The 23,092-nt window shown below is 45.9% G+C and overlaps 1 protein-coding gene across 2 annotated transcripts in view; it reads right to left on the bottom strand.

Moving 5' to 3' along the window:
- RIN3 (Ras and Rab interactor 3) overlaps positions 1–18,085 on the bottom strand; it is a 72,295-nt gene extending 54,210 nt beyond the window's left edge. Inside the window, exon 1 of one of the 2 annotated variants that reach the window (XM_081172741.1) lies at positions 17,686–18,085. In XM_081172741.1, the coding sequence (XP_081028867.1) occupies positions 17,686–17,807 (122 nt within the window). In that variant the 5' untranslated portion in view covers positions 17,808–18,085. Of the gene's footprint in view, positions 1–17,166; positions 17,569–17,685 lie in introns of those variants that run through there. The other variant, XM_081172742.1, reaches the window with a different exon arrangement.
- Between the last annotated feature and the right edge of the window lie 5,007 nt (positions 18,086–23,092).

Consider the following 23,092-nt stretch of genomic DNA (forward strand, 5'->3'; position numbering starts at 1 on the left):
AACCATAAGAGGGGGTTGAGAGAAGTAGTAGGGAGGGGGAATGGGGGAACTGTATTTTTCTTTTTTGTTGAGATAATGTTATTGTGATGAACAAGAAAATTGTAAAATTTAATAAATTTTTTTTTAAAAAAAGAGAAATAATAAAGTTATCTAATAACTCTATGATCATATTGTTGTAACCTTACATGAAGCAGCAACCACTAACTGTTTGAGATGTCTTGTGCAGACCATATTTTTGCGCAGGCTTTCCCTGACCTATAATATTGGAACCTGTCTTCATTTATCTGAAATCCCTGAATTCTTGTTTTAAAAGCTTTAATATTGTTGCTTTACCGGTTTTATGTTGTTGTTTTCATGTTAATGATATTTTTACACACACACACACACACACACACACACACACACATGTATGTATGTATAGTACAGTGCTTAGAAAAAAATCAAAAACATTTAGTGAATTATAAATGCTTTAAAAAATAATAATAACTGGCGTGCCCTGGGACCTATAAATAAATGACTTCCTAACTAGTGTGTCCTTTAAGACTTCTGTGACATAGACATACATACACAGGCCCCCTTCACATTAATGCTGAACACGCAATATCAGAGTGTGGCCAGTGGATGGGTTCTCACCAGTGGAGGCCCATTAGACTAAATGGGGCATTGCCTTACCAGCCTCAATCTGTCCCATCTGCATGACCCAGGGGTTGGCCCTTCCTCCTTTTGCCCCTGGTAAATCTCATCAAGGAGGAGGATGGAGGGGAAAAACCTACCTTTGGGTACCCTGCATCCTGCCCCACCAGTCCCGGTGGGCACCAGACACCATTCAATCCCTGTTGAGAATGCCTCTATGTATATTGCTAAGGGTTTAACATTGGAAAATTCCATTGGTGTGAACTAAGCTAGAAAGAGCTCTTCGAGCTTCTAAATGAACTGATAATTAACTGTTGATGTTCTCTGCTAGCTTACATGTGAGTGTTTAACCTTAGAACATGTGACTAAGGTACAGTGGTACCCCGCAAGACGAACGCCTCGCGAGACGAAAAACTCGCAAAACGAAAGGTTTTTTCGTTTTCGAGTTGCCTCGCAAGACGAATTTCCCTATGGGCTTCCTTCGCAAAACGAAGCTTGCCCCGGGGACAGCGGGTCTTCTCTTTTGAAGCAAGGGGCGGCGGGGAGAAGCGATCTTCTCCCCGCAGCCCCAGGTCTGGGGACAGCCGGAAGCGCTTCCCGCTGCCCCCGGACCTCTTTTGAAGCAAGGGGCTGCGGGGAGATCGCTTCTCCCCACCGCCCCTTGCTTCAAAAGAGGTCCGGGGACAGCGGGAAGCGCTTCCCGCTGCCCCCGGACCTCTTTTGAAGCAAGGGGCTGCGGGGAGATCGCTTCTCCCGGTGCTCCGAAGCCGGGCGGGGGGGAGGGAACACCTGCCCCCACCGCCCGGCTTCGGAACGCTGCTCCGAAGCGGGGCGGGGGGGGGCGGGAACACCTGCCCCAGCCGCCCCGCTTCGGAACGCTGCTCCGAAGCGGGGGGGGGGCGGGAACACCTGCCCCAGCCGCCCCGCTTCGGAACGCTGCTCCGAAGCAGGGCAGGGGGGGGCGGGAACACCTTCTGAAGGCGGGCAGGGGGCGAAAGTCTTTGTCCCCCCTGCCTGCCTTCCCAGGGGCTTTTAAATCGCCCCGGACAGCGGAGAAGTCCTCCGCTGTCCCGGGGCGATTTTAAAATGCCGCCCGCCAGCATTTTAAGATCGCCCGGACAGCGGAGAAGTCATCCGCTGTCCCGGGGTTTTTTAAAATGCTGGGGGTGGGAAGAAAAGCCCTTGTCCCCCCCCCAGCCTTCAGAAGAGGTCCGGGGACAGACTGTCCCCGGACCTGGTCTGAAGGCGGTTTCCCTAGGAACGCATTAATTGATTTTCAATGCATTCCTATGGGAAACCGTGCATCGCAAGACGAAAAACTCGCAAGACGAAGAGACTTGCGGAACGAATTAATTTCGTCTTGCGAGGCACCACTGTATTCCATTGCAAATCTCCATTTTGAAGGGAGTTGGCTTTGCTTCTGTTCCCAGGCATAGTCAGAAAAGGATTTGTAAATGAAGCTGCATAGCCTCAGGCTGGATACAGACTAATGCAGACTATGGGGGAGACAGAGCTTTGATTTCAGCTCTGATTGTAATTAAGTTATATATTTAAGAAGAAGAACCTATGCTTCAATACACATATGCTTTGTACTTCTTTCTGGATGTATCACTGATGCTTTTGTACTTGTTCTGAAGAAATTCTGCTTAGAAAAGCTTTGGATCATAATTATGGGTCTGGACAATTTTTATTCCAAAAGGAGTCAGCTTTTATGCATACAATTGCTTCATGCTGCGCATTATTAACATCTGAAACAATCACACACACACCCCTCCCCTGCTCACTGAACACTTGAGATGGGTTGTCTTGCCTATCTGCCACTTCACACTTCTGCTAGAAATTTGGCCAATGGGAAGTTATAGCAGCTGCTTAAGAACAGAGCATAATGGTTGCCTTGGGTGGCTAGACCCCAGCACACCGACAGTCCCACTTGCAACCATCACCACAAATGCACAAATTTTGGCTACAAGTCTACCTGGAGAACTACCATATTCCCTAACCACCAAAGAGCCACTTCCCGGCTATTGATGGGCTAAGCTTATGTAGTGTTCTGCAAAGCAGCCTGACTTGAGAAGAGTAACTGGGGATATGGCTTAATTAATGGCACAGTAATTACATCAAAGCACTGTACTTTATTTGACATGAGTTACGAGACAGCTCAGCTGGAGGCGAGAATAAATGGCATGATAATTTGCCTTTGGGGTCTTGTGGGTATCAGTGCAATTAGTCACGCCACTGCCAAACCATATTTCCTTAGGAATAAGCAGCCAAATTACATGCTGGTTTACAACCTTTTATAACCTTGCTCGATCCAAGAGACTGCTGTGTGCTGTGAACCAGGAAGGATAAGCCCCTCTCCTCCTCCTTCCTAGAACAAAGGAGGGGCTTTTCATTCAGGAGCAGATTAACACACACTTGCGCATGGCTGAAATGGCTGAAGGGGTTCCTCAAGCTGGCCTTGCTTATAGAATGATATAATCAAAGGAACTCCTGCCTGAGGTTGCTATCCTTGTAAAAAATAACGATGGGGTAGAATTCAGTGCAGGGCTAAGTGGGGTAGGTGTGCACAGAATGAAGTCTGCGATGGACATGCTTGAGTGACAGCTGTTATCAGTGGGGAAAAACATTTGGATTGATTCCACCATCCAGTCATACCACTGGCTTTTTCTGGCCAGGAAGGAGTTGCTGCTGTTGTAGTTTTGTTGCTTTTTCCTCAAAAGTGGCTCAAAGCAACTTCCAGAAACAAAACAAAAAAGGAAAACAAGCATAAGGACAAAAGTAAGGGTTGGACTCGATGGCCCTTGTGGTCTCTTCCAACTCTATGATTCTATGATTCTATGAAAACAAACCCAAACCCTAAAATGTTGGTCAATAACATGTACAAAAAGGCAGATCCCACTGGGCCTACCCTATGAAAAAGAAGAGGTCACAAACATACTTTACCCTCCAGATTAAGGTCTGAAGGCCCGAATGATTAAAAATGCTTTTACCTGGCACATAAAGCAGTTAATAATGGTGCCAGGTGTGCCTCCCTGGGGAAACATTCCACAAATGGCACAAATGGAGAGCCACCACTGAGAAGATCTGTTCTTATGCCATCACCCTCTGCACCTCTGTTAGAGAATATGGTGAAGGACCTCAGATGCCAAACCAGGTTGTTCATACGATGAGAGGTGATCCTTGAGGGACTGGTAGTCCCGAGATGCACAATACTTTACAGGTCAAAATCAGCAATTTGAATTGAGCCTGGAAACTAATTTGTAGCCAATGCAGTTGTGCCAGGGTTGGTGTGATATGTTCAGACCATCTTGCCCTAGTCAGCAAACGCGCCACTGAAATTTGCACCGGCTTTGAAGCATCTTCAAAGGCAGCCTTGTGTTTAATGCCAAGGCTGGAGCATCCTGTTATTTGTGTTGTGCAGCAGCACCCCTGAAGCACTGAAAGCAGCTTCCAATGAGATCTTGCAATATCCTGTGTGTTCTGTGAGATCTCACGAGATTTTGGCAAGATCTCACGGGAAACGAGTGCCACTGCCGGCACCGCTTCTCTGGGCTTCTGCCGCTTAACCAGTGGGCTAGACCTGTTTTAACACACTGCAGTACAGTGCTACCTTGGGTTAAGAACTTAATTTGTTCTGGAGGTCCGTACTTAACCTGAAACTGTTCTTAACCTGAAGCACCACTTTAGCTAAGGGGGCCTCCTGCTGCCGCTGCACCGCCAGATTTCTGTTCTCATCCTGAAGCAAAGTTCTTAACCCGAGGTACTATTTCTGGGTTAGCGGAGTCTGTAACCTGAAGCGTCTGTAACCTGAAGCGTCTGTGACCCAAGGTACCACTGTAATCTGAAGAGCTGATTTGTCCTCCAGACCTGACTTGCTCTTTGGTCCTGCTTGGCTGATTAGTTCTTCTAGCCACTGACTTGTCTCATGATTCTCAGCTTGTGACTCACCTCCGTTCACAGCCGATCCCTAACAGTGGGAAGTGAGGCAACTATGGCTCCTCCTACTCATGCCTTACTACTTATTTCCCCCCTGAGGAATGAGTGGGGTAGTCCCTGAGAATCTGTGCAAAGGAGGTGATATTTGCAAATAAGGTGATATTTATTTTCAGTTCTCTGTTGCCTGTGTCACCACCCTGTTCCCTGTTTCTGCTGGAAACAAAAAGCTCAGTGCAGACTGTGAAAAGCCCCTGAAGTACAGAGAGGGGAGGGAAGTAGGTTCTTGCCAATACAATTCAAAAGCTACACTCTATAGAGCAGCTTTTGTCAACCAGGTGCCATCCAAATCTTTTGAACTACAACTCCCATCAGCTGCAGCATGCTGACAGAGAGAGAAGAGAGAGTTGTGTAAAGAGGTGTTTGGAAAAGAAGAGAAAGTCAAATTTTATTCTATCTTTCGCTGGAATTACTAATGTCACAATATCAAATGGCTGAAATTCTGAAAATGCATCTTGATTTGAAACGGGGATGCTATTATGAGGTCAGCATACCGTGAAGAAAATAATACTTTAGAGGTGAGGTTTTGCAGCATCTGTTTAAAGCCAGGCCACGGTTGGTGGCTGTGCAGTGATTGCCAATCTGTGTGCCTCTGAGATGGCAAAAGGCATCAGCTGTCACAAGCAACTCATGTAAGAAAGAGAATGACAGATTAACCTTCAGACTGAAAACGCTGAGTGCTGGGCAGGCATAATTTAGGGCAGGCTAGTTTGTGCCAAAAGCGCATGTGTCAGAACAATATTTCTGATAGATGTAATACCCTCTCATGAAGGCTTATTGATCTGAGCAAGAGGTAACACCTCATGGGGCCAAACTTACTGCTCTTTTAGAATTAGGTGGAGACTGCTAGAAATTGCATAGAGTTTTGAAGTAAACACATGGTTGCTAAATAGGCAGGCAAGGAGGGTAGTTTTGCATCAGTAGCCAATACAATACTAGGCCAGGTAGGGGAGGGATTACCTGCCCACACAATAGAGGGAGGATCTTACCTGGGAATCCTCACTTGGCTCTAGATTGCCAGCTGGAGGGGCCTAATTGTACTACAGTGCAACCAAATCAGGAGCAACAAAGACTACTGTACTCTGATCTATTCTGATTGGCAGTAGCTCTCCACTGTCTCAGGAAGAGGGCTTTTTCATGACCTGGTACAGCATGGAGATGCCAAGAATCAGATCTGGGACCTTCTGCATACAGTTCATATGTTTTGCTGCTGGGCCTGAAGACAGGCAGTCAGGTCATGTAATGTATCTGCAGCAGTAACCAGAGGAAGAATGACAGCTGGGAGGAACACAGAATAAATGCCATGGTGCACCTGTAGCAGCAAAACCAGATGCCTTCATCTGCCCCAACTGCAACAAAATATCTCTTTCCTGTATCAGTCACTGCAGCCACAGCAGGTGCTATAACTCTCCAACAGTCTGACTTCACCCCCAAAGGCGCACTCTTCCATTATCTCCTGAGACAGGCGGATGCCAACAACTGCTGAGCGATGGTCCCTGAATTCACTGGAGGGTTTTTGAAAAAGTACTTTCCATTGTGCATTATTACAAAGGGCTTTTATTATGTTGCTTGTCCCTAAGTAGAATGGGATGTGCGACTCGTCCTCCTCCTTCTAACTCAACCTCCACAAACCTGGTGCCTTCCAAATATTTTGTACCACAACTCCCATCAGCCCCAGCCAGCAAAGCTGTTCTGAAGTCTATGAGATGTGTTTCCACCTCCAAAGCCTGAAGCAGATGTAAACATTAAATAAGGGTCCAGGCATCGGGAGAGGGCCACAGGATCACATATTCCACCTCCCACGTACATCTTTCTCTGGTTTCCCTCCAAAACGTGGAGCTAGCACTACTCCCATTGACTTAAAGGAGCTGAAAGCAGAAGTTTCCAAACCCCTGGTCCATGGACCACAGGCTTCATTTAGGTGTTCTGCCTGTGGATTTGTGATTGGAGATGGCATATCCATCACATTGAATATGCATGTTGATTTTTAATTTTTTTATTGCTTCTTCTATTTCTTTTGTATTAGATTTTTTTCTGTTACAATTTGAATTCTAAAGAATTACAATAACTATGGTTGGCATCCGTCTGTCTCGGGAGACAATGCACCTTTGGGGGTGAAGTCAAGCTGTTGGAAGGTTTTAGCTCCTGCTGTGGCTATAGAAACTGATGCAGGAGGGATATGTTTTGTTGCAGCTGGGGCAGATGAAGGCTTCTACAACAGGCAGGAAATAAATCATTATATGGTCTGCCAAGACCCTCAGCAATTTTCAAATGGTTCATGGTGTGGGGGTGGGGGGAGTGTTTGGGAGCCACTGGCTTAAGGCATGCTGGGTCATAGAATCATAAGAAGAAGAGGAGTTTGGATTTGATATCCCTCTTTATCACTACCCTAAGGGGTCTCAAAGCGGCTAACATTCTCCTTTCTCTTCCTCCCCCACAACAGACACCCTGTGAGGTGAGTGGGGCTGAGAGACTTCAAAGAAGTGTGACTAGCCCAAGGCCACCCAGCAGCTGCATGTGGAGGAGCGGAGATGCGAACCCACTTCCCCAGATTACGAGTCTACTGCTCTTAACCACTACACCACACTGACTCTCATAGAATTGTAGAGTTGGAAGGGACCATGAGGGTCATCTAAGTCCAACCCCCTGCAAAGCTGGAATTTTTTGTTCAACATGGGGCTTGATCCTACGAAATTAAGAGTCTCACGCTCTACCAACTGAGCTGTCATGTCACCTAGCTGAAGTAATTGCAAACTGCTACTTCAAGGGGTTGCCTCCTCCCTTCCTTTTCACAGCTCTTTGCATTTTTATTTCCAAATCATCATAGGCTGCCTGAAGCCAAGAGAATTCTATATATTTCAAGAAACTCTTGTAAAGCATTGCTCACACTGGACGCATGTTTTTGGACAACTGCCTGAGTATTATCCCTTGTGACAATGAGCGATCAGCACTTCATTAAACAGAGATAAATACTGCTTCTCACTAAGTACAGGCAGCATGAGAGAATGAGTAAAGCAGGTGGGTGAGAAGGATCCTCCCACTACCATCAAATGTAGCGCAAAAGGGGAAATCCACACATATAAGTTCCTCTCCGGGCAAAGTAGGCGAGTGTCCCACAGGAGAAGTGCATGGAGCAAACTGCAGTTTACCACTTGCAAGGCTCTATAAACTGTACTTGCAGCACATTGATACTATATGAGCAGTTTCTAGGCAATTTGTATAGCAATGACCCCTCCCCAGGCATCTGTTAAGTCAATGCAATGTGGTGAGCAGTTTCTGTTTTCCTTTAGAGAGGGCTTTGGAAGAGTCATCTCCAAAGAATGTGTCCCTCGCACTCAAGGAAAACAGAAACTGCTCACCACATTGCACTGACTTAACAGATGGGAAATTGTTTGGATTTATTGCCAAACTGGTGGTGCGTGAGGCTGGGCCAGGTCCCAGATTCTGAGTTAGCCAAATGGGTGTGGTGGTGTGATGCTGCTGAAAACAGCACAATGCTTATCCCAGGAAGAGAGGGCAGCGGTGGCCTTGAGATTGAGCCGTATTTAAGGGAAGAGTACACAGATAATTCACTGTGACAGAGTCTGCAACGTATCAGGTAGCCAGTACTAGTTGCCCAGAGTGGCTGCGGCAACCCAGTCAGATGGGTGGGGTACAAATAAATTATTATTATTATTATTATTATTATTATTATTATTATTATTATTAGGCAAGGAGATGTTTCAGCACCTTCCTGCCTATGGACCAGAAACTCAAAAAGTTTGCTTTTCAACTCCTTTCCTGGTCTGCAAGCGAATAATTCTAATAGCATGCGGATGGGCAGATGAGCTCCCAGTTACTGTGAGCTAAAGTGAGAGGCTTTCCCCTGGGTCTGTCCCCTTGTCGGAGCCAACTTGGCCCATCCCTAGGTACACCCCTGTTCTTATAAGCTGTTATGTCTAGATGACGGCTGGGAAGCCTGAGGTCCCAGGGGCCAAATATCAGCACCGGATTTAGGCCAGTGCAGGCAGTACCTCTGCAAAGGGCACTGAGCTGATGGGGTGCAAAATTGAGGAGATCCATAACTGAGATGATCCATTTGTGGGGTGCCAAATGTTGGCCTAGCGCAGGGCACAAGATTACACAAGATTACCTGCAAATATGACCCTCCAAGCCTTTCTATCTGGCTGTCTGAACTCACCCCAGATAACACCCCCCCCTCTCCAGCCCACCCTCCTCACTGGTCCTGCTTTGGTGCCTGCCTAGAATCATTGAATTCTGAAAATGCCTCTTGCCTGCCAGGATTGAGGCAAGTGAGTGTGTGTAGCAACTAGCCAACTGTACAAAGGTTAAAATTTGCATTAGGGTGTTGTTGTCGTTAACTCACTTTTGTATCTGGCTCCATCCACCATTAGTATATGGCCCTTGGAAGGTTTCCCAGAATGGAATGTGGCCCTCAGGCTTAAGAAGTTTCCTTACCCCTGCATTAGATTATTTTCCTGAGTCCACCCACGACCCATTACTTCCCAGGCTGCGTTTGTCCTGGCAAGCAGGTTGCTCCAGATTCCTGACCACCCAGATTTTGCCCTATCTCTGCTAAGAGATACACTAAATCAGAGCTGAAGATGGTATGACAAAGGGAGCCAGGAGCCTGATGTGCACACTCATCCCACTATTGTCTCCCCTTACAGTTTTTTTGTAGTTCTTTCGAAACCCAGGGAAGGTCTTTGATCATAGGTGAACATGGGACAAAATAAACGAGGCGGCTGCCACCTTCAGCTCTCTGCAAATGTGTCTTATTGACTCAAAGGATGAGTGCAAACCCTTAAGCAAAACATCATTACTTATCATGCCTCCGAATTTAACACAAGGAGCTTGCAGTCTGTACAGAAGCTGGACAAAGGAAGTGTGCTTGCGGCTGTGGCAGCAGTGGCTGATGAACGCTGCATGCTAGTTACCTAGAATTCAGGCCAGACACTGTGTTTGACCACAACAACTTCCCTTCCTCTTATGTCAGCTATGTAGAAACCACATGCAATGGAAACAAGCTAGCAAAATGTGCTTGCTTTGAAACGCCTTTGTACTTGACTGGCCTGGTTCACATCTAGCTTGCAACAGAGTGAATTTATTATCTCTCATATTTAAATGGCAATATGTTCCAGACAGAGAAATTAATGGGGAATAAGGTAGTCAGAGGGCACTGATCATGATGGAGGCAGTGTGCCTCTGAATACCAGTTGCTGTAAATCAGAGGTGGGGAGAGAGCTGTTGCGCGCAGGTCCAGCTTGTGTGTTTCTGGTTTCGTTGGACTGGTCATGTTGTGCAGATGCCTGACTATCGTCTTCCAAAGCAACTACTCCATTCCGAACTTAAAAATGGTAAGCATAATGCTGGTGGTCAACAAAAGAGGTTCAAAGACTCTCTCAAGGCAAATCTAAAAAAACACAGACAACTGGGAAACACTGGCCTGCGAGTGCTCCAATTGGAGAACAGCCTTTACCAGAGGTGTCATGGGTTTTGAAGATGCACGAACTCAGGACGCAAGGGAGAAACGCATTAAGAGGAAGGCACACTTGGCAAACCCTCACCGTGATCAACTCCCACTTGGAAACCTATCTCTCCACTGTGGAAGGCCGTGTGGATCCAGAAATGGCCTCCACAATCACTTAAGGACTCATTTTTAAAACCGTGTTTATGGAAGACAATCTTACTTGACTAGGAGTGATCGCCAAAGAAGAAGAAGAAGGTCATTGTGAGAACAAGATGCTGGACTAGACATGTCTCTGGTTTGTTCCAGCGGGGCTCGTTTTATATTATTATATTGAATTCACGCACAAAACCTTTGGCTGAACCAAGATTTACTGAACTAGAATCCTTGATCTTAACATGGATGTAACATGTCGTGGAAACATGGGACACTGCCAACTCAGACCACTGGCTATGAAGCAGCTAAGTAACTGACTGGCAGTGGCTTTATAGCCTACCAGGTGATGCCAGGAATCAAACCTGGGGCATTCTGCATACAATGTATGTGCTCCACCATTGTGTCACAAACCCATCATTTGAAACCAGGCTTTAGCTTAGAAAGGGGAACCAGTTTTCCATGCTGATGCTCTGATGTTATTCTTCCAAGGTTGGTGCTTATCAAACTATGCCCCGTGGTGAAAGTGAGTTGCCCATCATGCAGTCTTGAGAGTGTTGGATCTAGACCAAGGACATCCTGCTTCTTTTGACTTGAGCATCATCCTTTCACAGCTTTGCACACAGAAGGTCCCAGGTTCAACTCCTGACATCTCCGTGTAGGGCTGGGAGGGACTCCCTTGCCTGAAACCATGGAGAGCTGCTGCCTGCCAGTGTAGACAATACTGAGCTAGACAGGCAATTGGGGTTGACTTTCTATGTTCCTGTTTAAAATCATAGCAGCTATTTCTTTGGGGCAAATCTGACTCTCTCTTTTTTTTTTAGAGAGGCATCAATGGCCAACTCCACCGGGCTGAGAGATGTGGAAAAGTTCCCTGTACATTTTTCATGCCCATGTTATGTTACATTAGACAAACATGTTTGGCAGAATTCCCGAAGCTAGCTTTGTTTCTGTCAGCATTAATATATTCCCGACACTGCATGTACAGTCTGGGAAGTAAAATAAAACAAAATCGCTCCAGACTGAGACCAAAACGTTTGATTTGCTAACATGTGGCTTCTTTCCAGATACAACAAGCCAAAGAACAAACGGCAAATTGTCCCTCGGGGTCTGGAACATTAACAATGGTGAATCTGGTGCATAGCCTCAAACATGCAGTGTGGGCTTAATTGGAAATGATTGAAAATGGAAATTTCTCCTACACTGTACATACTCTTCGCATTGTTATTTCTGGTGAAATCTGCAGGGTCTGAAGCATGACAAGAAAGACCAGTGGGCAGAGATGAGACAGTGGAATTAATTTGCACACTCAGGTAAAAATGTATCATACCACCTGTCTACCCTATGATGAAACCATCAGCAGTTATGTGTAAACATCACATGCATGTGGGTAAATTGTGTGTGTGTGTGTGAGAGAGAGAGAGAGAGAGAGAGGTGCTGCACACTTTACACTAAGGTTGCTTAAAACCATTGAAATCAATGAGACTCATTCAATCTTTGTGCAGGATTGCAGCCTATGTCATTATTGGTATACAAACATACTTAGTATCATAGAATTGTAGAGCTGAAGGGACCCAAGGGTCATTTAGTCCAACCCTCTGCAATGCAGGAATAGTCCCAGCCTTTTCTGGAGAAGCTGAGAATTGAACCTGGGACCTTCTGCATACAAGGAAGATTCTCCACTACTAAGACTTGGGGCACTTCCAGACAACCAATTTATTGATCATTCTTCCTGATTTATCTGCAGGGAGATTAAACAAAGTTGGCCATTTAATGTGCATTTGCTCCAGTTTGTTTGAGGGAGGTTTCTGCTGCATCAAAGCAAGTGTTATCCACACTTCCCAGTGGATTTTCCCACCACTTTCCTTAAAGCAAAAAGTCTGATCTTTGGGGAAGGGGGGCTGTTGTGCAAGACCTCCCAATCCAATATAACTGCAACCTGAATTTGCTGATATGTTATTGAATCCCACCTGGAGGTAGTGACAGTCTGGAAGCCACCAAAGTCTCATTTACTTCCAAGTAAACATACTTGGGATGGTGCTGCATATGGTCTAAGCATTATCCCTTTGCGTTAAAAAAGTGGGGGGGGGGTAACAATTTTACCTGCATTGATAACATTGCTACAGTTATTGGGTTGTCACCAATGTTAGTCATACTCAAAGTAGAACCATTGAAAAGGACAGACATGACTTACTTCGGTTTAATAAGTTTACTGGGTCTATTCTGACTCTCAGTTAGTTGAATACAACCTACCATAAAAAGCAGTCATGACAAATGTTCTTTGTACACAATAACATATTAAGCTGTGTAGACACCATATGTTCAAAGCCCACACACCCTAAGAATCCTGGGGATTGTGGTTTGTTAAGGGTGCTGGGGAATTTTACCTTTGTGGTGTGGTGAGTAAACTACGGTTACCAGGATTGGATTCAAGGGGTTCATTTTAATGTATGGTGTGTACACTGCCCTACTGTGAATTCATTCTTTGCCATTCAATTTTCAAGAGCAGGCCTTGGAGCTATATTTTCTTCCTTTTTTGCCCTCTCCCTCATGCAAGCTGAGCTGACATTTCTGGAGAAGGGGAACCAAGAAATTTCATAAGGGAAAGACTCTTGCTCATTGCAAAAATATATTGTCTGTTGCAAGAATCTCATCTTTTGTGTTCTGCGTTGCTAAGTGAAGCCAGGAAGTGCAGTTTATCCTGATATCTCAAGCATAAGAATTTGTTTCCGTTCTTTCTCTGTCAGCACAGGCTTTCCCCCTGTGAGCTTAGCCATGCTATATCTGGATATTTCCCCTTTGCAGGGGAAATAGCAACCCAGGGTGTGTACAAAAGATAAGAGATCCTTGTAAGGGCTGGCATGACATGTTTTTCCACATGGTTAACCAAGATTTTGAACAGTGACATCATCTTCCTTTGATTGTCATTAGTAGGAAAAAACGAACAACTTTTAGGTTCACTATCAGGGGGTTTGACAGAAATAAATGCAAACTGATGTACAGGGTAGGCTTGTCCACTTGTTACACTGAACACAGGTAGGCGCTTGCCTGTAAAAATATTTGTGTGAAAGAGTATACATTTGTTGATTTGTACAGCTCAACTACAGTATTGTTATACAGGAGAACAGGCTCTACACTCATTTAATGCAATGTGTGACTCTGCCTTACATGACACCCCAAAGCCGTCTTTGTTCACAAGCAGTGTCTCCTCATTTAATAACTCTTATAGCAATAAACCGAGCTTCCTAGCCTCATTGAAGCAAATCATATAAATTAAATGCTTTCAGACTGAACAGTATCTCATGGGGGTCATGTAATAATCATGGCCTGGTCACAAAATCATGAGTCAAGATCCCTAAAAAAACCAAATTCCAAGGTTGGCTTTCAAAAATCTGATTATAAAAAAAGAAATCTATTTTGAGACTCACTTTTCCCCCTTTTTCTCCAGAACACATGCTTCCTTACTCACTCCAGTTCTGCATGCTATAACTGTGGTTACTGAGCTGTTTGTGCATCTGACTCTCCCCGAGTATCCAAATGCCATGTGGATCACAGATTGCTATGATTACAAACACATCTATATGCAGTGGGAAAAGCTGGCATATGGAACCATCCTGAGTTACTTTTTGGAGGGGTATAACCAGTTTCTTGAAGGGATGTATGATCAGTCCAGCCACCCACCTCCTCCAATAATCCCTCACACATCTTGTTTCCCAATAAGCCAACTGCCCTAGGCTTTGGAGGAAAATTGCCAACACACAGCATGGAATTGGCTAGTAAGTCCATTTGCTGCAGGTACCTCCTGCTTGAAGCAGGAACTGGCCCACCTGTGATGCAGGGTGAAGTGCCTGCCTCGGGTAGCAGAAGTCTGAGAGGCGACGCTCCACTCACCCTGCCACTTCGGCCACCGAGAGGGAGGCAATCTGGCGCATGGTGTTGCTGCTCATCTTTCCTGCTCCGGGCAAAGCAGCCAAATAAGCAGCAAACACTTGGAAGAGCATCTTAGCTCCCACCAAGATCTGCAAGAACCAGGGTGTGGCGGCAGAAGTGGAGTGTGATGAATGGGGCCAGGAGGCAGCAATTCCCCTGCGAAATGGGAAAGGCCACCTCTGCTTATATGCACGGCAGCCTTCCTCAATCAAGTGCACTCTAGATGTTTTCGCCTGCAACTCACATCATCTCTGATGATTGGCACTGATGGGTGCTGTATGGGGAGACAATAAGGGCATGGTGTAGATCTTGACTGTATCATAGGCAGGACCAGAGTGGGGCAGGGAGCAAGTGCCCCCCCCAGTCAATGAGTTTGCCCCCGCCACTTGCCTCCCCGTTTCTGAACTCCTATCGTTTGCATATGCTGTTGTTTTTCTTTTGTTATTGATAGTTTTATTAAGACTTTTCATAATATAATAAAAAACTAATCTACACATAAAAGGGAGGGAGGGAGGGAGGGAGGGGACAGACGAATACAAATATCTTAACTTTTATCCCATACAGAAAAAGGTGCAACCCTCCCAGCTCTCACCTGGGAGCACCCCTTTCTTCCCCCAGCCTCTTTCCCTGGGAGATCTCCCCTTCCCTGCTTCTCACACAGAGTCCTTCACCCACTGTCAATCACCTTCATCTGCATGCAATTCTCTCTTTAACCCATATACTGTTATTTCTCTCTCTTGTCCACCGAGAAATGTACATTGCCTCTTCTCTGCCTCCCCACTTTTTTATGCGGCACCGTTCAGTAGATGTCTCCGTGATTATGAGAACTGGATTTTTATTCTTAACTCATTCAGGATATTGAAAAATCCCTGGATCTCTGCCTTTTAAAACATACACAGACAGTGGCTTCCTGTGCTGCTGTCTTGGCAGAATCACACTATGTGGGAAGGATTCCAGGTAAAGGCCTTTCCTGCTGGGGCACCTCTTACAAGGAGCGCAGAAAAACAAGCTGCACAACAGGAGGGGCTGCACTGCTTATGTGCCACTACAGCAAAACCCATGGAGGGAAACTCAGCTGGGCCAGCCCTAGAAACCCCAGAATGAAGCAAAGGGGGTTGCCCAAAATGTCCTGGGGAGGTAAAAAGTTACCCATGACTTTAAGGGCACTCACAGCAGGTTCTTCACCCATGGCGTGAGCATGGCCTTCCAAGCTGTCCTAGATACATGCATGTCCAGCCTCAGCTTTGCCCATGCTGCAATGTATCCAGCAGGCTTTCCTCCTTAATGTGGCACTTGTATGTTTATTTGCATATATATATATATTCATGATTCATCTAGTGAAAACAACTCACATACATTTTTTAAGGAGTTGCCCAAACTGCTCTGGAGGGGGACTGGATGCGTTGAGTGGGTGATATTAACCAACAGGTAACTGCTTTCTCCCTCATTCAAATGGAGCATAACATATTTCAGGAGATCAAAATCTATGTTTGCATGCAGAGTAGCAACTCTTACATTGTTATATATGTCTATATTTCCTGGACCACACGTTTCTCTGTCTCTCAGCATCATGCTGTATGGAATTGTTCTTTAGGGTTGCCAGTTTGTCTTGTTCCTACCATTAGGCAGAGTGAGGCAGCTGCCTCGGGTGGCAGATGCTGAAGGGTGGATAGGAGCCGTGAGGTGTTGATGTGTGTTGTATGTTGTGTGGTCTACCCTGGCAGTGGCAGCACCAGGGGAATAAATTCAGGGCGGGCACAGAAGGGGCAAAGTATATTTATAGGTGAGTGAGAGAGAAAAAATAACAGCATGTGTTAATGACAGGAGTTCGGAAATGTGGGTGGGCAAGTGGGGGGGTAGTAAGCTCCTTGTTTTGGGGTGCTTGCCCCTATAGCAGTGGCGTAGCATGGGGGTGCAGGGGGGCCGGGCGCAACATCTGGGGGTTAGGGTTAGGGGGCGCAAATCCACGGGTTAGGGGGCGCAAATTACTTGCCTTGCCCCGGGTGCTGACAACCCACGCTACTCCACTGCCCTATAGGCCCTCCTCCTACAGGTACAGAAAAAGATGCTGACCTGTTGCCAATATAGAAGGAAGGTTCGATCGCCAGCCCAGTCAAGCTTTGCACATGAAATAGGAGGCGGCACCATATTGTCCCTCTCAAGCAGCAAAATGTCTGGCAGCCTGGCATGCAGAAACAGGTGAAGCTTATCTTGCGGGACTTGACATCTTTCCGCAGGGCCTGCAAGACAGAGCTGTTCCGCCTGGCCTTTGGTTTGGACTCAGTCTGACCCTTCTGTTTCCCTCCCCTTACGGTTTTGATTTATGGGTTACTTTTAAAATGAGGCTGCATTTTAAATTGCATTTTAACCTGTATTTTAAATTGTGTTTTTTTCTATTATGTTTTTATTGTAATTTTACTGGTGTTAGCCACCCTGAGCTTATTATTATTATTATTACCGTGGAGCTGACATGATGGATAAAACATCACCTGTTTTAATCTGCATGTTCTGAGATGCTGATAAAGGGACAGCAGCAGAGCAAGCCAAAAAGAAAAAAAGAAAGCCCCCCCCTTTTCATCCACATCTGTGTGACACAGCTGGGGGGAAAATCGAAGCCTGTTGCCCCTCAGGATTTATGGAAAAGATTTGCCATGTTTCCAGATACACACGACAGGCAGCATGGAAACAGCTCATTCCCCCCTCCCCTCTCCTCCTCAGAGTATTTTCATTTCCTTCTCCCCCCACAGTACCCCGTGCAAAAAGAAAAGAAAAGCTCCTGTTGTTTCAAAGAGGCAATTATTAGCATTCACCCAAGGAAAAAGGCTGTGAATTATCGTGATTGTGGCGGCACAGCTGATAGCTTTCCGTGCAGCCTGCAAGCGGATTTAAGGGAGGGAAGGAGTTTCTTCTCAAAGAGGGAGAGTGGAAAGAGAGCGGCTGTTTTACTTCAGGAGGGAAAAAGTACCGCCGCTAAAAGTTTCAGGACTCACCCAGCTGCCCGGTTTCCCAGCGATGTTGTCATCCTCTCTGCAAAGCGCGCGGAGGCGCTTCTCGCTTCAGAACCGTTTGAGGTCTCCCTTGTGAAGAAAGTTATACCTTGGCATTTCCTCACAAAAAAAGCGTCCACGCCCTTCTCCTTCTCTCCCACACCGGCCCGGAAAATAAAATAAAAAACTACCGGTAATATATATATGTACAAATGATGGTGGATTCAACGCGAAGGATAGCCGAGCTTTCACCACAGTAGTTCCAAAACACTGGCGACTCCGAAATGAGAATCCCTTTCCAAGTGGTGTTTCTGCTTTGAGCTACTTTTCTACTTCCTGTATTTGTGTGAACAGGGGCTCTCAGGAAGAGGCTGTCCTTGGTGGTCAAGGGTGTTTTATTTCTTCTTCTTCTTCCTTCCCACCCCCCTCACCGCCCTACAAACCCATTTTTAGTCATGAACTTTAGCTCAGAGAGTTAGGAAGCCGGGCCTGCGCTCTCGCGCCTCACCGCCGGCTTCGTACCTGGCTCGCCTCTGAGGGACGCAGTTTTCCTCAGCCCCGCAGGTACATCTGGAGGAGAGGCGGTGGCAAAGAGGGCCGTGAACTCTGCGAAGCATTTCATGCCGCAGTACAGTGGTGTCCATCTGTAAATTCCTGAGGCATGTGTATTTGTGTTTTGAGTGAGTAACTGGAACCAGATGGAGTCTGGAAACCTTCGCGCTGTTTACATAGGACGTGCGAGAATGGAGGCCCGAGAAGCCAGGGGGAGGCGCAACTTTCTGACAACGCTGCAGTAATAGGTCCTTCTGGGCTTGCTACTCCATGAATTAGTGCCCTAATATATATACTTGTTGCCAGTTAAAAATCACAGAGCACACCTGCTCTCTATCTGTGGTAGGGTACATGGCTTATGCATGGCCAGGGGGGAAAAAGAGGGCAAGTAGGAGAGCTCAGTTGGTGGAGCATGAGGCTCTTAATCTCAAGGTGGTGGGTCTGCGCAAAAATCCTGCATTTCAGGGGGTTGGACTAGATGATCCGCATGGTCCCTTCCAACTCTACAATTCTATGAGTCCATGATAGATTTGCAGAATGCTTACATATGCTAATTTACACATATAGATTAAATAGTGGCAATGCTTTGAAATCCTTTAGAAAGAAAGATACGTCACATCAGAGAAGACTGTGGCCAGGTCTTTTCTGCTCTCCCTGTGTTATCTGTGGGTGGGGAACTTGAAGGCCACTGGATATCTCTCTCTCCTGAGGGTTCCTTATCTTTAAACTAGAATGTAAATAGCTCTTCAAAAAGCCTGGGGTCACGTGACTATTAATATTATTGCGAACCAAACACATTTCAACCCCAAAAGGGTCTTCTTCAGTTGTAAATATCCCACTTGGCTTTTATCGCAATAGGCTGGTCATACCAGCTGAGATTCTGGTACAATTATATCCTGGCACGCTTCAAATGATGACACTTTGAACATTTGATTGATTGTGAAGAGAATAAAGTTGTATATTTCCATTTATGCATATTGCATATTAATTTGCAGATTTATGCACTCACACCAAATTTTGCATTTTAGTTCATCATCTGAGGTTGAGTTTTGTATTGCTTTACTTTTCATATCCTTGGTAGGAAGCTAGACAATAATTATGCAGCTGAAACAAAGATGAAATAGTGACTATTCTAACCCAGATACAATTAAGGCCATTATTATTATTATTATTATTATTATTATTATATCACATTAGCCAAACAAAAACCTGTAGCCGCATCAGATTAAGATCGCCATAGGCTGCTTCCCCAATGCTATTGACCTCGCTCCCTCAACCTACCAACCAACCAGCCATTTATGATTTCTCAATCCAGCTGTGTCAAGCCTTCTGCTATTTCAACTTCGGCATCAACATTCAGTTATGGTTTAAAAACAGCCTTCCTCAACCTAGCACCCTTTAGACATTGTTGGACTACAATGCCCATCATCCCTCACCATTGGCCACCTTGGCTGAGGTTAATGTTAATTGGAGTCCAACAATATCTGGAGGGCGCCTGATTGATGTAGGCCCCCCCCCCAGACCACCTTTACTTTCTGATATCTGAAGTCCTTCACATTCAGCAGGACATGGAGCTGGATCTTGGTGCAATGGACTGCCTCAGCAATTGTAGTTGTTAGCTAGTGTGTGTGTGCATATGCCTGACTTCTGCTACTCTTACCTGACACACTGAATACAGTGGTTATTGGCAAAACCTATTTGGTGTTTTGCAACTTTCTGACTAGTTGCAGGACCTTAGCCAGACCTAGCAGAGTACATGCAGAATCCACGGAAGCAATTGGCAACTTGGCTGCAGACAGGATAGACGAAGCAGGAACCAGGAACTTGTAGTTAGGTGTTTATTATATACAGTGGACTATTTACAGGAACAGAACACGGATCTTTTGCTAGCTCTCTCTGATACGACTCACAACTCCTACACTGACACACAGAACTCTGAACTCCGAACTTATGCATTCCAGTTAGTAGGCCATTAATTATCACTCCCTTGAGAGAGCTTGACCAATCAGGGAGTGGTCTCCATGTCTCTGTTATCACCAGGCAGACTTACTCCTTCAGATTGCCTTCTGGCTGTCTGCCAAACCTTAACTGACTCTGTGTGAGTAGATGCATGTACACAGTTTCCCAACAGTGGTACCTCGGGTTAAGAATAATTCTTTCCGGAGGTCCGTTCTTAACCTGAAACTGTTCTTAACCTGAGGTACCACTTTAGCTAATGGGGCCTCCCACTGCCACTGCACTGCCGCCACACAATTTCTGTTCTCATCCTGAAGCAAAGTTCTTAACCCGAGGTACTATTTCTGGGTTAGTGGAGTCTGTAACCTGGAGCATCTGTAACCCAAGGTACCACTGTGCAGGTAACTCACAACCAAGGGGAAAAGAAGATGCAAAAATGGCATGCACTGGGGGTGGGGGAGAAAATGGCAGGAAAATGGCACATATGGGGGGAAAGGGGGTAGGAGAGCAGGAAAAAATGGCCAGCAGTCTTCATTAGAGTGCAGTGATGGCTTTGTTGAGCTCATCCAGGAAGAAATGGAATTGCCAGTTGAGGACCAACAGTTACTGACTGCTGAAGAGCTGGAGGAAATGGCTGGATCAAACTCAGAATGGGAGGGTGAGGGTGAGGATGGCGAGCATGAACCAGCAAGCTGGAACCTGCAGAAATTTTCTCAACTCTTCCAAGTCATAAAAGCACACAAATGATCTGATTGCAGAGTTTGACCCCTCAATGGAATGCAGCCTCAAGATCATCCATGGGATTACAGACAGTCTGAGCCCAGTGCTTACCGTATTTTCTAGGGAAAAAAGGTGCAGGAACTCCCACTTTTTTTGACAGGCAACCCTAAGTTGTTGTGCTTTTTTTAGGGGGGAGCCAAAGTTATTCAGCCTTTTTTTTAGGGAGAAAGCAACACTTTTTTGGGGGGGGGGAACGGTTCTCCAGACAATTGCCCCACCGCTGGCATCTCTGTGGCCACATTGCAATGTCACCTGACTTGCCTCCAACGCGTTGCCCTTGCATTTTTTACACACACTTTCCCCTAACACACACATTTTTGTATATGTTATTTGACTGGCAAGGGGCATCACAAAATTTGAAGAAGTGTGAATTTCAAAGGATATCTGGGTTTCAGTTTGTGTATGGTTTGGGGAAGTGGAAATTGGGTATGCTTGATTTAAAATGTGGACTGAGCCAAATTTCTCCCACCTCCGCAGCCTGAGTATGAGACACTGAGCAGCACACACACACAAACAAACAGAATTTGAATTCTGTGGCAAGAAAAGCCCTGTCCTGCTCTGAATACACGAGGGCCTGGATGTAAAGAACTAATGTAGATGTCTTCAAGAGCATTAAGGGGACAGCAGGAGGCAATTGTAGCAGATCCAACCGCTTATCACCAATTAATAATGCGGCGGACTCACCCCGCTAACTGCCCCCTATTCAATATACAGTGGTACCTCGGGTTAAGAACTTAATTCGTTCTGGAGGTCTGATCTTAACCTGAAACTGTTCTTAACCTGAAGCACCACTTTAGCTAATGGGGCCTCCTGCTGCCACTGTGCCGCCACCGCACAATTTCTGTTCTCATCCTGAAGCAAAGTTCTTAACCCAAGGTAATATTTCTGGGTTAGTGGAGTCTGTAACCTGAAGCGTATGTAACCCGAGGTACCACTGTAGTGCACACACCTCAGTGTGCATCAGTGAACATGAGGTTTTACAAATTTACCATGGGATGTCTAGTGGGGGACTTGTGTGAGAGAAAACTTAAATGATTATAGTCTCAGGCAGAAAATGTTCAAACAAACAGGAAAAGCTTATTAAACAAAAAAGGGGGGATTATGAAACAAAGTGGGTCAGGAAATGCGGTCTTTCAGGTAGAAGTTAACTTATTTACTTTAACTAACTATAAGATGACTCAGGCTTAAACACAGTGTTACAGTCACAGCTTCTCTTTACCTCTCTTTACTCAAAATCGGTTGTTATACTTCAGTTTCTGTTACTTAGTTAAATACAGTTAAATACTTTGAAGACCATACAGCTTCCTTCACCGATTAATAGCTTGGTTCATGAGTGAGGGGCACTTTCCCTCAGTTACACACTCTTTAAGCAATCCCACATCTGAGGTATTCCAAATGGTATAACAGACCCAGGGCATCACCTCACCCCTTGTTACTGATTCAGGAGTCTTCTGTACCTAGAAGAACTCTCCCCTCCTGGCTATACTGAGACCCAGGTAGCCTGTAAACCCACAGGTTCAACCTCTCCCAGTTCAGTCACAATCCTCCTAGAACACTCCTGTCTGTATACCTTTCCCAGAGGTAAAAGGTAAAGGACCCCTGGACGGTTAAGTCCAGTTAAAGGTGACTATGGGGTGTGGCGCTCATCTTGCTTCAGGCCAAGGGAACCAGCATTTGTCCACAGATAGCTTTCCAGGTCATGTGGCCAGCATGGCTCAACCACTTCTGGTGTATGCAATGCCAGAGCGCATGGAAACACCATTTACCTTCCCGCCGCAGCGGTACCTATTTATCTACTTGCAGTGGTGTGCTTTCCAACTGCTAGGTTGGCAGAAGCTAGGACAGAGCAACGGGAGTTCACCACCTTTGATCGGATTCAAACCACCGACCTTCTGATCGGCAAGCCCAAGAGGCTCAGTAGTTTAGACCACAGTGCCACCTGCATCCTACCTTTCCAAGGCCCTCAACACTGTCCCCTTATCCAAGCTTCGGTGCTCTGTTCTCTTGCTATGGATAGTTTCCTCAGTGTGGATATTTAACAACTCAGAACCAGTTCTCCCTCAGTCAAATCCCATCCTACTCCCTATCTCTCCCCTTAAATCAAGCCCTAACTCCCTCAAAAGCTGCTCCTTTTGTTCTCCCCCCTGAAATGTTGTTCCTCCCCCTTCTGTGGCTGACTTGGTTAACAATCAGAGAGAGGCTCCAGCACTCTGGTGGCATTTCAGGGGGACTGCATCACCAGACTCTGGTCTGGTTCTGTTTTCCCTCTCAGCAACATCCAGGAGGGCAGCTGAAGCTTAATGGCACAGCCAGCTCTTCTCTCCCACTTTCAGAAGAGGTTTGGACATATGGCATGAATGGCAGGGGCTGCTGTTCAAGAAGTGCAACCACACGGTCCCTTTGTATGCATGAAACTAGTTGCGTGCAAGTTTGGATCACAACCAAGGCAGATTTGCATAGATTTGCTTGCCTTGCACACTTCCAACTGATTCCACCAGGCTTCAGAAGAGTGGCTGCACTTCGTCTTATTGCTAATAAAAAAAACCTAGCAAGAGTTTTATTCAGTTTCTCTTGCCTCTTGCAATTTAACAAGCCGCCTGTCACTTTCCTCAATTTTTCTCTGTAATCATGAGGTCTAAAA

Source organism: Podarcis bocagei, assembly GCF_964188305.1.
Source record: "Podarcis bocagei genome assembly, chromosome: 1".
NCBI lineage: Eukaryota > Metazoa > Chordata > Lepidosauria > Squamata > Lacertidae > Podarcis > Podarcis bocagei.